The sequence below is a fragment of the Parasteatoda tepidariorum genome, chromosome 3, assembly GCF_043381705.1.
Source record: "Parasteatoda tepidariorum isolate YZ-2023 chromosome 3, CAS_Ptep_4.0, whole genome shotgun sequence".
In the NCBI taxonomy this organism is placed as follows: Eukaryota; Metazoa; Arthropoda; class Arachnida; order Araneae; family Theridiidae; genus Parasteatoda; species Parasteatoda tepidariorum.
The window spans coordinates 65,251,327-65,268,234 of record NC_092206.1 but is presented as its reverse complement, the minus strand read 5'-3'; the positions used below and the strand labels follow the sequence as shown (position 1 = coordinate 65,268,234).

Below are 16,908 nucleotides of genomic sequence, written 5' to 3'. Positions count from 1 at the left end.
AATTCATTTGTATTTTTCTCAGGCAAAGAGTCTCAATTAAAAGAGACACACTTTCTAAATAAAAATTTTGAAATGTTAATAAAACCAGTATGAATTCTTAAAATATTGCCTCTTTCTGCAATAAAAAAATTCTAATTTAAAAACTACGAATCCTTTAACATATAAATATAGCATACAGCTTGCGAACTTAAGAATTTTTGCCCGCCTAAGTATTTAGTAGTAAGTCCCTCAGTGGTTGGCGGATCATTTAGCAAAATCATACATAGTTTTATACTTTGAAAGGCAACACTTGAAGAAAAAGTGTTGAGAAGTGTCACAACTTATTCGAATTCATGAGCACAATAAATATTTATACCCATAAGGCAATATCAAATGGCAATAGTTTTTTTAATTTTTTATAATTATTGCTTTTAATAATGCGCAGTGAGCAAAAAAATAAAATAAAATAAAGACTATCCGGAATAACTTTTAATCTAATGATCGGATCTTCACGTCCTAGGACTCAATCTTAATGACTCGAGGGGGTGATTCTTTGAATAAGCATACCTTTTTTTGGCGGATTTGAATTTCTGACCGCCAAAATATAGAGGTAGCCGCAAACTGGAAAATGTGGTCCCAATAATTTGGTCAGGAGGGAGCTCCAAAGTTTGGACCCCTTAATATTAATTTTACTTTTTGCGCATTTCGTTATATTTCGAGAAATCTTTATGCGAATTGAAGCATTTTGGGACACAATTATAAAATTCGTTTATCCAAAGAAAATTCCATGCAAAAAATAACTGCTAGTAAATATTTATTATTTTTTTACTATTTTATTTAAGAATGGTGAAAAAATGTCGAACAGTAAGGCATGCAATTTTTTGCATCATTTTAAAGAATACAATTTTTGATGGCAAAATGCAAAGTTTGAGCAAAAACGGTTGAATAGTTTCCGAAAAATGGAATTTCAAAAAGGTTAGATATTTAGAATTCGATTTCTCAGGAACTATTCGACCAATTATGTATTTTACTCTGTAAAATTATGTCCTCTAAAATGATACAACAAATTGCGTACCTTACTATTCAAAATTTTTTTTTAACCATTATTAAATAAAATAATAAAAAATTATGAATATTTAACAAAAGTTCTTTTTTGGATAAATGAATTTTGTAATTGTACGCAAAAAATTTTCAATTCGCTTTTAAAGTTCTCGAGATATAGCGGAATACGTAAAAAATAAAATTAACATTAAGTTTAATTTTTGGAGTGCTCTCCCGACCAAACTAGTGGGACCATATTTCCCAGATCGGAGCTACCCCCTATTTTTTGGGGGTCAGAAATCCAAATCCGTCGAAAAAAAGGTATATTTATTCAGAGAAATTACGTTTGTGTGTCTGATTTAGTAACTTAAAATATCGCCTGCGTACTATTAATTAGCATATTTAAGGTCACCTCTTCGAGCCATTAAAATTGTGTCCTAGAACGAAAAGATACGATTATTAGATCAAGAGTTATTTTTGGAATCAAAATGGTCCGGTTTTTTTTTTTTTCTGGCGCACTGTACATGTAATGCAGAATAAAATATTTTGCGCTACAAAATTAATTTGTTCAGTTTTTTATTTATATTTCTCCGCCAAAGCTCCCTTATCGTGACCGGCAAACAGATAGGCTGCTATCAACTACTTGTAATAATTATTTGAATCAGCTTTTAACAGGTATTGGAAATGACTAACTAATTATAGTAAAAAATTTTTTTAAGGATTGTTTTAAAAAAAGGAATAAAAAAAGTCACACATTTTTCGAATTATGTGTATTTTCATTATAAAATTTGAAAACTTAATAAATATTTTTCCCGCTCATGAAAATTACAATAAAATAATCAGTTTATATTTTAAAATTCATTATTAAAATTTAAATTAGTCAATGAAGGGGAAGCAGGAAAAAATAAAGAGTAGTTATTCTCATTGCGGAAGCTTTGGCGCCTAATGCGTTAATTTATAATTATGACATAGTAAAATTATTTTCCTTAGAACTACTTCTGTTAATTCTCCAAAGCCAAGTAAATGCTAATTTGATATGAGTTCATTCAAAATTAATAATTAATCCAATACTGTGAGACACTTGAGGATATAAGTACAGAATTAAGAAAATAATTTTTGATTTGAACTTATTAAAATTCCGCCAATACTCATTATTAAATTCTTTTTACATTTTTAAAATGCAATCATAGACTGATAAAAGATTGGCAAATCTTATAATTTTTATGAAGAAAAAAAAAGTAATTGCTAAAACTAGATAAAATCGCTAAGTCTAGTCATTATTTGAGAAACTTGCGATAAACTAAGAAAAAATTTTAATGAAGTACTTAGAAAACATACTCCGAAATATCATGAGCATGTAATTATTAATAATGGTATTTTTAAAAAAATTACTGGTGTTTACTTTTATTTAAAAAAAAACTTAGAAATTTTTGTTTTTTTTTTTAAGTACGAAATGAAAAAAAAAATTAAAAGACTTAATTTCTTCTGATGATTAAACTATTTACACAATATTCTTGATTTTAAAGATAATATAATGAATAATAAAAAAATATAAAAATAATACTCGAGAGAAAAATGAATGTGAAAAAAATGAAGAAAAAAAAAATATTTCTAACCATATTCTAACCACATGACTGAAACTTTTATATTCACAAAAAAACAAACATATGGGGCTGTGGTGCTGCCATCTACTGAGATATTTTAGGGCTAAGAGAATACACGCACTAATAGTTAAACATACAAATATTATAAATCCTACTACACAATGCTTTCTAAATTAAAGCACGAAAAAAAAATCATCCGTGAAATTCAAAGCAATGTGATTAAAAAAATATTTCCTATTTAAAACTTTAATAAAAAGGCAGAAAAACTTATTAAAGAAAGAGGAACAAAGTCTGAAAAATGACAAATTAAAATTTTTCTTGTTGCAAAATTTTAGAGGAAATGCATACATTTCAAGCTTTTCATAATTTCTTGCGATTTAAAAGTAAATTTTTAACTTTTTTCATAATAAAAATAAGCACTAATTTGTTTGAAAATACTCAAAAAATAATTATTGATATTTTTAAGAACTACTTATCCAATTCAAAATGTAAGTAAAACAAGAACACAGATATTGCTAACATAAGGGAGGACAGGTTGTGAACTATTTATAATTTTTTTCAATCCAAAATTTAATTGAAACTATTTTCATATTAAACAGTTAGTACTAATTTGTTTAAAATACCCATCTATGAAAGAAAAAAATAACGGATTAAAAATTTATCGGGAGAACTTGTTTAATCCAAAACATGCAAGTTCAGAGAATACTTAGCTGTAACTTAACTAATTGAACTAAACTAAAGGACTTAACTAAACCAACTTAACTAAAGGAATAGCAAATTTTTAATAATTCTTTTTGTAAAAGATGAAGAGTAGTCATACCATAAAACTGTGTCATAAGAGTGAAAGAAAAGTGAAGTACAGCACGTAAAATGAAAGATTTCTGGAGGTGAAGAGAAAGTCCTAACTAGTTAACATGAATATTATTACTTTCTTCTTGATTTCAATCCTAATTAATTCGTCAACTGTAATCATGAGTAAAATTTTTAAAAAATTTGGGGGGGGGGATGGGTCAAAAAGTGTTTGGTGGAAACAAAAATTTTCGTTGTCCTCAGGAATGGCTGGGACATTTACACTTTACCAAATTACCTGCATGACTAGAATAAAATTCAGAACTATGCTAAAAGAAACTCCAAGATTGTGAATTCAACTACCGAATTTAATAGAAACTTATTTAAGATTAATAATGATAAAACGATTAAAAAATATCTTTTTTTTTCATAAAACATATTTCAAAATAATTAGCAATCTTTTATTGGTTTATACATTCAATTGTCACTCGGGTTTCCACTGAAGATGGCCAATTATGAATTTCATATAATCCTTTGAAATGCAAAATTTATTTGAAACATGCTTCGTTAAAAAAAAAAGAAATAAAGTGAAGATGATTCTACAGCTTAACAATTAAGAACCACTAAGACATGCTAAGCTCTGTGCATACCTATCGCAAACTTCGTGGTTTCTTCATATTTTTTTGTAATACGAATGTCACATGAAATTTATTTCAGATTAAAAGTTGGTTTTGAATATGTTTGAAAATACCAATATGCGTCAAGGAATATATAGTAAAAAATTTTAAGCAAAACTTATTTAATATAAAACATGCTAAGCTCGGAGCATATAAAATACTAATGTAACTGAGGGCAATTCGTGAATTTTATATAATCCTTTGAAATGCAAAATTTATTTGAAATATGCTTTGTTAAATAAAATAAATGAAATAAAGTTAATATCATTTTGTTCCATATAAGTCAAAAAATCATTAAGCAAAATTTTGCGGTTCATTTTTTCAACAAATTTTTATGTGAAAATGCTTAGAAATGTCACAAAAGATATATTAAAAATATATATGATGTTACTGTACTTTCATCCTGTATCAATCGTAGCAGTTGATGAAAGTATCACTAAATAAAATTTAACATAAGGTTGTGTAAAAGTTAAATATTGCCAATTATAATATTGCAATGCAAGGATAATGCATTCCCTTAAAAAAATGTCAATTAAAAATGGTAATTATTGAATAAACAAGAACGGAAATATAATAATATCATTCTATTTCAGACAAATTATGCAACCATGTGCTCTTATGGAGTAGTAGCAGCTACATCTATTACATTGAATTATATTGACTGATTTATTATAAGGTCTGAGAGGCTCGGGTTTAGGGCCCCTGTATTTCTGAGGTGTGCCTTAAATGTTATAAATATTATTTTGTATTTGCTTTTCTATAAAAAATGCCTACCATAATATATTTCTGAAAATTAGCCCAAACATGTATATGCTAAATAGTAAGGTTTTTATTTAGAAATCCATCCAAAACTCATTTACAAACTGATCTAAAAAAAAATAAGGCATACTACCCATGGAACGTACTCTTGTAGTAGCAGTTTCACCGTGGGTAAAAGAAGCATACACCTTTTGTCATTGCAATTAGATCTTTTAAAAAATGTTGCATCAGTAAAAATAAGTAAAGTCTATGAAATTATCATTTAGTACCGTCCGATGGCTGAACAAGAATTTGCTGAACTTAACAAAGAATCTGACACTGATACAGAATTCATTGTATTTCAGTGTGTACTTTTTCTTTTGTTTATGTACTCTTATTCACCTAAGCTCTTGAAAATTTTCTAAAAATTCTCGGCTTATATTCGAAAAAATCAGTATTAGAATAATGAAAGAAAAAAATTTAAATAAAAATAAACTGAAATTTACTAACATATGATAATTTACTTATGTCATAAATAGTTTAAATTCATTTTGTAATTAAAAATAAATAAATTTATAACAAGTGGGGTTTGAAATTCAAATTCACAACAATTTTTCATTGAATATATTACTTCTAAAAGAAAACATTATAAAAAAGAATATTTTCTTCACTTGAAAAAGAAAATGAGTACAACCTGGGTATCAATATAAGTTTATTATTTTGACATGCGAAACTTATATGAACTACTACAATAATATTTTTAATTGTAATAGAAATAATACTTTTTGCATATAATTGTAGTATGTAATAGTAATGGTTTTACATTCAACAAACTAATCTGCTTTATGAATAGAAATTTTCATGAGAATTATTTCCCATTTTAAAACAGTTTAATAATGCATAAAAAATTGACAAATTGGAATAAATATCAGAAAATAAGATATTTTTACAGTACAAGTCTTATTTTATTGTGTACAAAAATAAGTCAGTGTTTGAAATTAAAATTCATACAAATTAAAGTATGAAAACAGACTGCCAAAATTAAAATTATATTAAACAATGGTATTTATTTTTAAATCTTTTTCTCTTGATAATTTTTTTTTAAATTTGTTTTAATGAATTCCACTTCATATTAAAAAATAAATAAAAACTTGAACAGTTTTCATTTCACATTAATAACAAATTTATACTTTTTCGGTCATCAGATCATTTTTTTTTTCAATTCTATTTTATTTAAGGTTTAAAACAGAGGTCTCCAAATTAAGACTGGCAGATAAAATCAACCCACTAACATCACTTAACTAGCCCATGATATGGCAGTAGATCCGACATACCAGGCATCGAAATCGCTAAAATTTATATGAATTATATAATAAATTTAGGGTTTAATAGATAAATCTTGCATAATATTATATTCAGAAAAAAAGCAATAAATGATATACAGTACAGAACCCGTTATCCGGAAATCAGAAAACAGGAACGAAATTCGATAAATTTTCCCGCCATTGTTTTAAAAAAAAATTTTTTTTCCTCATAAGATTTCAGGATTTTTTTTCTTTTTTGAAAGATGTTTACCTTTCCATCATTTTGGAAATAATCATTAGTGTATTACTCCGTTTTTTCTTCTCTTTAAGATTATTTCCAAATATATATTTTTTTTAAGTTGGGTTTAACAATAAAAAAAACGGCTTTTTTTAACGATTCGGAAAACCGGAAAAATCGGTTATCCGGAATAGCGATGGTCTCAATCATTCCGGTTAATCGGTTCCCTACTGTACATAAAAAATTTAACATTTTGATTTTATCAAAGATACGTAATTTACTCAAAAATTTATAAAAAGTGTTCTACCTGACCACAATAGTTATCTCAGTTACTACCTAACTAAAAAATTTTATACATTTTAAAACTACTAATTGTTGCTGTAGGATAAGCAAACTATCCTGCAATTAAGCCAAAATATTTCAATATATTGCTTGTAGGATAAGATAACTTGTGGAAATATAAGTCATATTTTAATAATATTGATATAGAATGAGATTGCTAGAGAGCAAATAAATCAAAATATTTCAATAAATTTCTGTCGAATGAGATAGCTAATGGGAAAATAAATCAATATATTTCAATGTTTTGCTGTAGGTTGAGCTAACTGGTGAGAAAATAAATTATGCAATGACTCACAATGTGATGATCCAAATGCCTTGGAAAATAGAAGGTAGTCCCATAACCATGGAAAAAAGACTTTTCTTAAATTAAAGCTAAAAACTTTCACTGGCCATGTTTATGGCCTTCAGTTCTCACTGGAGAAGTTAGTGTTACCCTTAGGCTAAACAATTTGGAGACCCCTGGTTCAGAAGAAAGTTTTAAAAAGGATCAGACATCTATTTTAAGCTATCACAATATTTTTCAAAGTTCTATGTCAAAGATAAGATACATACATCTACATACCACACACATTTAAAGAACTACTAAAATAAGTCGGGGGTACAAAACTTTGTAAACTACACATAAAATTTTTATACGAGATCATTCATTTTTAATGCATCATACCATGGGGGATAACTCTTTTACATGGGAGATTTAGCTTTAGAATGAGTACGATAATGTTTCTGAAGATGGTCCTTTCGAGCAAAGTCTTTGCTGCATATGTCACACACATGTGGCTTTTCCTTAGTGTGGATATAATAGTGTCTTTTCAAATGCCACTTATCAGCAAAACCTTTATTACACATGTCGCACATATATGGCTTTTCCTTGGTGTGGGTTATACTATGGGATACTAATTCACTCTTAGAAACGAAACCTTTGTGACAAATTTCACACATGTGAGGCTTTTCTTCAGAGTTTGTGTGATTGTTTTGAGTAGGTTGTGGCTTTTGATTGTAAGTTTTACAGCATATATCAGTCATAGACGGACTTGCAGAGGCGTGACTCATGTAGTGAATTTTCAGATTGCTTTTTTCTGAAAAACTTTTATTGCATATATTACAGGTATGAGTTTCTTCTTGATTATGTGGAATATACTGACAATGAAGGCCATTGTTACGAGCGAAACTGACATTGCAAAAGTTGGTAACAAGGGGCATTTCTTGTGAATGAGTGAGAGAATGCATTGCGCGAAATATTTTAATGCATAGAACAAGTAATTTAGAAGTATATAAAAACGTCAACTAATCGAAATCCAGATGGTAATATTTTGCACTACATTTAACAATAACAACCTTTTAATGCTTTAAAACGACAAAGCTCACCAAATATTTATTCGATCACCAAATCGAATGCTTTTAAATAATGCATGACAGAAATCACAAGCGCTTGTTTTCTTAGATGGCTGGAAATACTTGTCGTTAAATGTTCCTTGAATGTAAAATAATTATTTTTAAAAATAAGCTTTCAATTAGCTACAACAAATTCAAAACATTTCTTTTGTAAACAAGAAATAATGCAGAGCATAACACAGGCAGACAACAGCAGCAGCGCAAACCGCGGACATCGGTTGCAGTTAAAATCACAAAAAGTAAAATTTAAATTGGAAGCATTTTTTTATTTTAAATCAATTAACTTACTTAAAATCATGTTCATAAAATGCTCGTTATCACTTAATTGTAATTTTTAACCATTTAAATTCTTTTATACATTATTAAACCAGGAAAATTCGAAACTAAAATAATGCAGAAATTTCAAACCGTCAAACTTATTATTCTTTTTAAACTGAAAAAGTTTAAAGTGCTTCAATAAAAATTGACAATTTATATTTAAAATCTCTGTTATTTTCAGTTTTCATTCTTTTTGAAACTACTACGGGTACTGTAAATTAAAGTTTGATATAAAATGATCAATCAATGATCAATATCATGTTATTTGGCTACTGTTTGTTATTGCAGTACAGATTATGTCATAATTTACTCGTTTACGAATAAATTTCTTATACTCATTATGGCTTTTTTGCAATGGAGACGATTTAATTTCTTTGAAAAAGATGTTGTTAAAGACCCTGAAACATCGCAAGTTTATGAGAAGTTGAAAGATATTAAAGTCACTTGTACTAAAAGTGGGAGGGGGCAGATTTTGCTTGGAGATTCTGAAGGCAATGTATATTTTTTAAATAGGCAATTTCAACTCCAGTCCTTTAAAGCTTATGAACAGAAAGTGACATATATCGAGCAACTTAGACTCAATCCAATTTTAGTTACTGTTGGAGATGATGAACCTGGTGACACCTCTATTATTAAAGTATGGAACACTGAAAAAGCTGATCGAATGGGTAAGCCTTTATGTATCAGGAATATCAGACCTCAAGGTATCGCTTTTCCAATTACATCTATTACTGTTCATGAAAACATGAATCTTCTCGCTTCTGGTTTTTCTGATGGTTCTGTATTGCTTGCAAGAGGAGATATAACTCGAGAAAGACAAAGTAAACAAAAAGTTTTCAAAGTTAGCAACAATCCTCTGACTGGACTTGCTTTCAGAACACATGGCAAGCAGACTTTTATGTTTGCTGCAACAAATGATGAGATTTATTCGTTTAATTTGTCTGTCAAAGATAAAGAAACAAAGACATTGCTTGACAATCACGGATGTCCCCCAAAATGTTCTATTCTTAGTGATGCCAAGCAAGATCATCAGTTTGTGATTGGAAGACAAGATGCTGTTTACTTTTATCAACATGATGGTCGAGGACCTTGCTTAGCATTTGATGGTGAAAAAATATTATTATACTGGTTTAGAAGTTATTTAGTTGTGGTTGGTAAAGATAGTAAAGCAGTGCATTCTTCAGCTATTACCTCCTCACCTGTTCATATGAACATTGTAACAGTATATGATATACAAAATAAGTTTATTGCCTATTCTGCACCACTACCTGCAGTTGTAGATGTCATATCTGAATGGGGATCATTGTATATTTTGTCTCAAGATGGGAAGCTTTATACATTGCAAGAAAAAGATACCCAGAGTAAACTTGATATGTTATTTAAAAAGAATCAATATGCTTTGTTAATAAGCTTAGCTAAAAGTCAGATGTATGATGAAGATGGTTTGATTGATATATTTAGGCAATATGGAGATCATCTATATAGTAAAGGAGATCATGATGGTGCTATAACTCAGTATATAAAAACCATAGGAAAATTAGAGGCATCTTATGTTATAAGAAAATTTCTTGATGCCCAACGAATCCATAATTTGACTGCCTATTTACAAGCTCTTCATAAGAAAGATTTGGCCACAGAAGACCATACAACTCTTCTACTAAACTGTTATACAAAACTGAAGGATATTTCAAAACTAGATGAATTTATTATGACAAAAGATAGAGAAATTCATTTCGATGTTGAAACAGCAATGAAAGTTTGTCGTCAAGCGGGTTATTATAAACATGCATTGTTTTTAGCAGAGCATCATGATCAACATGATTGGTACCTTAAGATACTTCTAGAGGATCTTAAAGATTATGATAAAGCTTTGAAATACATTTCAAAGCTAGATTTTGAAGCTGCCGAAGGAAATATGAAAACTTATGGGAAGGTTTTGATGACTGAAGTACCTGAACAAACAACCCAACTTTTGAAAAGACTTTGTACTGATTATAATGCTTATGCAACAACTCCAGATAGAAGTATGTCTGCTAATCCTGAAGAATTCATTCATATTTTCGTTAACAATTCAGAGCGACTTCTTGAGTTTTTAGAGCATATGATTAAGATTAGACCAACATCCTCTTCTCTTGTATATAATACTTACTTGGAATTGTGTTTAAAAGCTTACAGCAAAGAAACAGATCCAGCTGCTAAAAAGAAACAGGAACTAAAAATAATGGAAATGCTGAAAAATTCTGATGCAAGTTATAGCATCAATCAAGCTCTAGTTTTGTGTCAAATGAGTGATTTTAAACCTGGAATCTTACATTTGTATGAAAAGGCAAAATTGTACCAACAAATTATCTTTTATCACATTGAAAATAGAGACTTTGAGGCTATTATGAGAACCTGTGAACTTTTTGGTAACTATGATCCGAATTTATGGGTTCAAGCCTTATGGTTTTTCTGTCAGGAAGAAAAAAGCCAAAAACCTTATGTGATGACAATATTAAGTGAAATAGAGAGGAATAACCTGTTATCACCTATTCTAGTGGTAGACATAATGGCAAAAAGCCACACTGCAACCTTAGATTTAATTAAAGATTACATTATTCGATATTTACAGAAAGAAAATGAGCAAATTTCTGAGGATGAAAGATTGATCAAACAGTATAGAGAAGAAACTGAAAAAATGAGAAACCAAATGGAAGAATTGAAAACGAATCCCAAGATTTTCCAAGTATCCAAGTGTAGTGGCTGCGCTCATCAGCTTGAATTGCCCTCTGTACATTTCCTTTGCAGTCACTCTTATCATCAACAGTGCTTTGAGAGTTACAGTGCTGAACATGATTCTGAATGTCCTCTTTGTTTGTCAGAAAACCAGAAAGTTCTTGGAATAATTAGATCACAAGAACAAAACAAAGACATACATGAACAATTCCATAACCAGTTGGAAAGAGCTGACGATGGTTTTGCTGTAGTTGCTGATTATTTCGGTAGAGGTGTGTTTAATAAAGTAACAATTGTAACAAACTCTTCACAACCCAGTGTTCGTAATACTGATATTCTTAATCCGTTCTATAGTGATATGTAATTATTTAATTTCATTGTTAAATATTGATTGATATGTTAAGCTAAATTAGCTATTTAAGATAGAAATGATAGCATTTTATGCTATTTTATTTTAAATTAATTTTTTATGAAAATTTTTTTTTTATATGTTTGAAAGAAAAATTACTTCATTCAAAATGTAATATTATTTTCTATTTACTGTTAAATAATTCAGTTGATGTTAAAAAAATATATGAGGTGTTAAACTAATTTCATTTCACCTTATTGTATTATAAAAAATTTGGAATAAATTTATTATATATAGTGCAATGTGTATTCTGTAATAGTTTGCTGCTCTATACTTAAATTTTTCTTGTATAATTATTAAACTACATCCATTTCAGTTAAATGATTTGAATATAACAGAATTTAAATACCTCTTTTTCTATATATGTATGAATACATTGTATTGGCATAAGTAAGTCAGTAAAAAAATATATACATATATCACAAAAAGAGACTAGACTAACTCAAAAGGTGTAACTAGTAGCCAGGACAAACTTTTGCATATTTTAGTTGTTAAGTTTTGCTTTTTTTTTTCCAATTGTGAAATTATGAGAACTGATGATACTGTATTTTGGTTTCTTCACCCTAAAATATCAAACACCTCATACTTCATCCCCAAGCAGTGATAGCTTGTTGTAAACAACCTCATTATTAATGTATTATAATAAGTAAAGAATTTAAAAAAAGATGAAATGAAATCTGAATTTTTTTTTTTTTTTCATATGAATATACAATTAAATAACACTTTGTAATGTTCGCTGAGAGGGTTTTCACAGTAAGGAGCTAATTAATCATTGTTTAGTCTGAGGAATAAGAATAGGTTGGAGTTATTCTTGATAACTTAATAGACTACGTTAGTAATACAAGGATAACCCTGAAACAACCTTTGATAATTTGTTAAAATTCTGACTATCCTTTAAATAAATATAAATAAAACGTTTTATTCTTTAAGTCCTTTATTTTTTATTAAAATAATTTTTACTCTCTCACTTATTTTTTACTGTCTCGATTGTAATCATCAAAAAAAAAAAAAAATTGTGGTAGAAGATAAGTTATTTGAATCATTTAATTCTGTTTCATTAGTTTTTATGCTTCTCAGAGAATTTTTTTACAGCAGGTGGTTATACTTTATCTATCATTAAAAAGTGGAAATCTATAAAGATAAAGTCAAAGTTAAATTTTCTTATTTTAGTAACCATTTTAAATTTTACAATAAGTTTATTCTATTAAATAATGATGTTTCCATGAGGACACATATTTTCTGGAAATATAGCTGGGTGATTATCCGAATCTTCTAGAATCACTTAATTGCTTCATTGACACTAACTGTAGGGAAATAGCTTTCTTACACCATGTTGCATGATATGGCAACTAACGTGTGAATTAGTATTTTACATGTTTTCTATGCTTACATAATCTCTCTTGTTGCTTACATTATCTGAACTCAATATAATTTTAATTAGTTAAATGATATATCTAACGGAAATTATTGTAATTGAATACAAGAATTGCTCAGAAAAATTCACATTGATTTCAGGATCAAGGGGATTATATATATTTTTTTCCATAGAACGCAATTTGTTTCACCAAATTTACTATTTTATCCTATTTGACGAGGTGCTTAGTGCGGACGCTGTATCTGCCATGAGAAAGCTATACAACATGCTATTACAGCTTTTCATCTTATCGCTGCATATTGTGTAGTAAAGAGTATTTCATCTCTGTCTAAAATTGGAAAGTTATATGATAGACATTGACAAACCCAAGAGATAAAATTCAAAATCTCCTGTCAATTAAACATGTTTTTTTTTTTTCGCATTTAATTTTTTCCATGCTAACGTTTTTCTTCCAATGTTTGTGTTGTAAGAGTTACACACTTGTCAAAATATTTTGAATTCAAGAGCTAATGCTAATAAGAGCAATAAATTTGTCAGATGTTGAAAGTTTAGCAAATAATATATTGAAGCTTACATGGAAAGATAGATGAACATTGAGAGTAAGAATGTTTTTTGTCAGTTCAAAAGAAAGCCTATTAAGGGTAATTGCAAAAGGTTTTAGGGAAAAAAGAAAATTATAGTTTTTACCAGACTAAGTTATCAAAATAAACGATGTTTAAATATTGTTAATGTAGCATATATAAGCTTCGATTTCAGTTTATATTTGTAAGTACAATCAAAAGTATAGTAGGGTTAAATATCTGACTGAGATAAAAAAATAATGACTGAGACAGACATTGTATAAAAGAACCAAGATTTCATTATAAAAAATTAATAATTTTTTTTCAAAAAATTTTTTTATAATAATTTTTATTATGTCGTATTCATTAGAAAGTATAAGAAGTTAAAATTTTTCTGCATTTTAGCAATACAAATCACATAATCAAAATTAATATATGATGAAAATTAATACTTGTTATTTCTTAAATTTGAACTAAGGTTCTAAAACCACTTGAGGAAAAGATCAATTAAATATATCCGTATTAGCATTTACTTGTCCTCAATGATTACACATCTGTTGAGTATTCATTTCTCCTCCTGAATAAATAGCCAATTAAAATGGCATTAATTTAGTCGGATTTATCTAGCGACTTTGATTTTAATAATAAAAAAATTGCTTTAGTTTTCCTTTTTTAGAGATGACTTTCATAACTCTGAGGCACCTGTGATTTTTTTTTTTTTTAATCAAACTTAGTAATGAGAGTGCGATTTTCTTTTTTTTTTTAATCAGACATAGTGATGAGCTTTAGATTAACTTTTGTAACACCCTTTATGTTCGGTGCCATAAGTATTGCCAATACTACCTCTTGAGCAATTAAATTCTACATCCTTTCTATTCGAACAACGAAAAAGAAAATTTCTTACAAGAGTTATATGAACCTTAGAGTTAAGGTATAATTCAAAAGTTTAGTAATCATGAATTTTACAGGTAGACGTCACATATTGATAAGCAGAAACGGGTAAAAAGATGAATGGGTAAAATGATGCATCGAAAATCTTTTATTGCGGAAAAGGTAGCTATCAAGTATGCTTTAAAACTAATAAAATACCGCAAAGGAGTTGTTTTTCAAAAGCTCTGCTGTCGCATGAAACAATGCTTTTTAGCGAATATGCAATTTATAAAACTGATGTGATTTACAACACTTAGTCACGACTGTTAATTTTTGCCAATCTTTATCCAGCACCATTTGTGCAAAACGCTGATATGAAGAAAGGCCATAGTTTCGTGAAAAATGAAAAGTTTGTGATCCATTTTTTAATATTTAAATTATTTTCAAACATTGGATTATTCAGGCCCATAAAAATAAACAAAATTTAAGAATTGTTTATTGAATGATAATTTTCTAAATTAAAAAAACATAGCTAAATTGATTTTTAAAATCCTTTTTTAATTATTAGCTCACTCTAAAGCCTATATAATCATTTATAGCGAGATGATATAGTTGAAAATTATAGCTTTGGATCAAATGTAAGGCACTTCAATTGGCCTTTATTTTGGTTTGGCTAAAGAGCTTCGAAAAACACCGTCAAGTATGAAAACCTTTATACTTGGAATTAGTACCTTCTGCCTCTATTGGCCTAAATATAGCCTGAAGATTAAAAAAAAAAAAACTGATTTGGTATATCCATTGTACTTTGATTAGAGTGGGAAAATATCACCTAAAAGTGCAGAAAATTCCTTTTATTGAGCGTATTTGCAGTTTAAAGCTTTGCAGTAAGTTTAAAGTTACTCTACTAAGTTTTAAGGACTTTCTTAAATCAAATTATTTCCATTATATTAAATATATAATCATAATATATTACATTTTGAGAGAATTCAAAAAGGGAAGAGTGCAATTATATAGCCCTAGGGATCTATAGAAAACAGATAAGTGAACAAATATNTTCTTCTTTTTAATTTTCGTTTCTTTAAAAGTGTAAAAAATTCCTTTTATTGAGAGTATTTGCAGTAAGTTTAAAGTTACTCTAACTTTTAAGGACTTTCTTAAATCAAATTATTTCCATTATATTAAATATATAATCATAATATATTACATTTTGAGAGAATTCAAAAAGGGAAGAGAGCAATTATATAGCCCTAGGGATCTATAGAAAACAGATAAGTGAACAAATATGATATTGAGTGCATGTCATGATGTATTAAGTGATTGACGAACGCAAGCAGTTGTTCAAGGCCCCCAAAACATCTCAGAGTTCCTTTTGTGGATGTCTACTTAAGAATAGAGCGAAGACTTAAAATGCAGGGTTCACGATTTTTTTTTTGGTATTTAAATCGGATTTTTTTTTAAAATTCAAATACATTGTAAGAACTTTAATTTATGATTAAAAAAGCTTTATAAATATTTAATCAAAATTAAATTAATATCAAAACAATATTATAGAAGCTCTAACTTACTAAAATAATTTTTCATTATAATGCATAGCAACCATTTTGAAACAAATGCATGATTGATATTTAAAAACTAGATGAAATAGAGAATTTAAAGAATATTTCAGGGGTCTGTCTACATTCTTCCGAGAGGTACTTATTTCGTGAAACTTTAGACACAATTTGTGAAAATTAAAAATCAAAATCAACACAAAAATAAAATTTTAAGAAAAAGTATTTTGAGAAGGTATCGCTAAGAGTTAGTAAATTTGGCTTGGATAGACCCCTCCCTGTTCTTTAACTATTAAAACAAAATTTCAATTAGCAAACCATTATTTTAATTTAAAATTGTGATTTTTTTTCTCTCGATTTTTAATACGACAAAATAAATGTAACAGACTGTGTAAATAAATGCAGTCATTCTTCAAAAAATAAATATTTAATCTATATATTTTTAAATTAAAATAGTCATTTTTAATCCTATATCAAAATAGATAGGCTAAAAAAAAATTTTTCAAAAATTCTATATAATCATTGGCATTTTTTTCCACAAAATTTCATAATCTGATGTCAAAGATACTGTAAACATATTATCAGAAAAAAATACCAGTTAATAACTCTAATGCTTCAAATGACTTTGAAAGGGCAGAATGACACTACTATATCAGGATAAAAATATCTGAATTCATAAGCTTTTTTTTTTCTTTCTATTTTAGGCTTAATAGGGTAATTCCTTTTCAATATAACCTCAAGCTTTAGAAATAAACATTTTCCATCAATAAAATATAATGTAGATTTTAATTCTATGTTTTTTTTCATTTTTTGTTAAATTCATGTGTATTAATTACTTTCAGCTACACAAGTCTATATTAAGACAGCATTAAATGTGTACTTTAATCTGTACTTTCAATCTCAAGATTTTTAAAAATTTAATTACAAATGTCACACCAAGAAAGAAATTTGGTTAACTAAAATTAATTAATACAGCAATTTATTAAAAATAAATTTTAAAACTAAGA

General features: G+C 28.0%; 2 protein-coding genes across 2 annotated transcripts; one reads left to right on the top strand and one right to left on the bottom strand.

The window, feature by feature from the left end:
• Positions 1 to 7,393: 7,393 nt before the first annotated feature.
• Positions 7,394 to 7,939, bottom strand: LOC107445687 (gastrula zinc finger protein xLCGF3.1). The gene has a single exon (XM_016060158.3). It carries the CDS (start codon positions 7,937 to 7,939, stop codon positions 7,394 to 7,396), a length of 546 nt encoding a protein of 181 aa, XP_015915644.1.
• A 606-nt stretch (positions 7,940 to 8,545) lies between these two features.
• On the top strand, positions 8,546 to 11,788 carry LOC107445671 (vacuolar protein sorting 11). The gene has a single exon (XM_016060121.4). The coding sequence runs from the start codon at positions 8,763 to 8,765 to the stop codon at positions 11,499 to 11,501; it is 2,739 nt and encodes a 912-aa protein (XP_015915607.2). The 5' UTR covers positions 8,546 to 8,762; the 3' UTR covers positions 11,502 to 11,788.
• Positions 11,789 to 16,908: the final 5,120 nt, after the last annotated feature.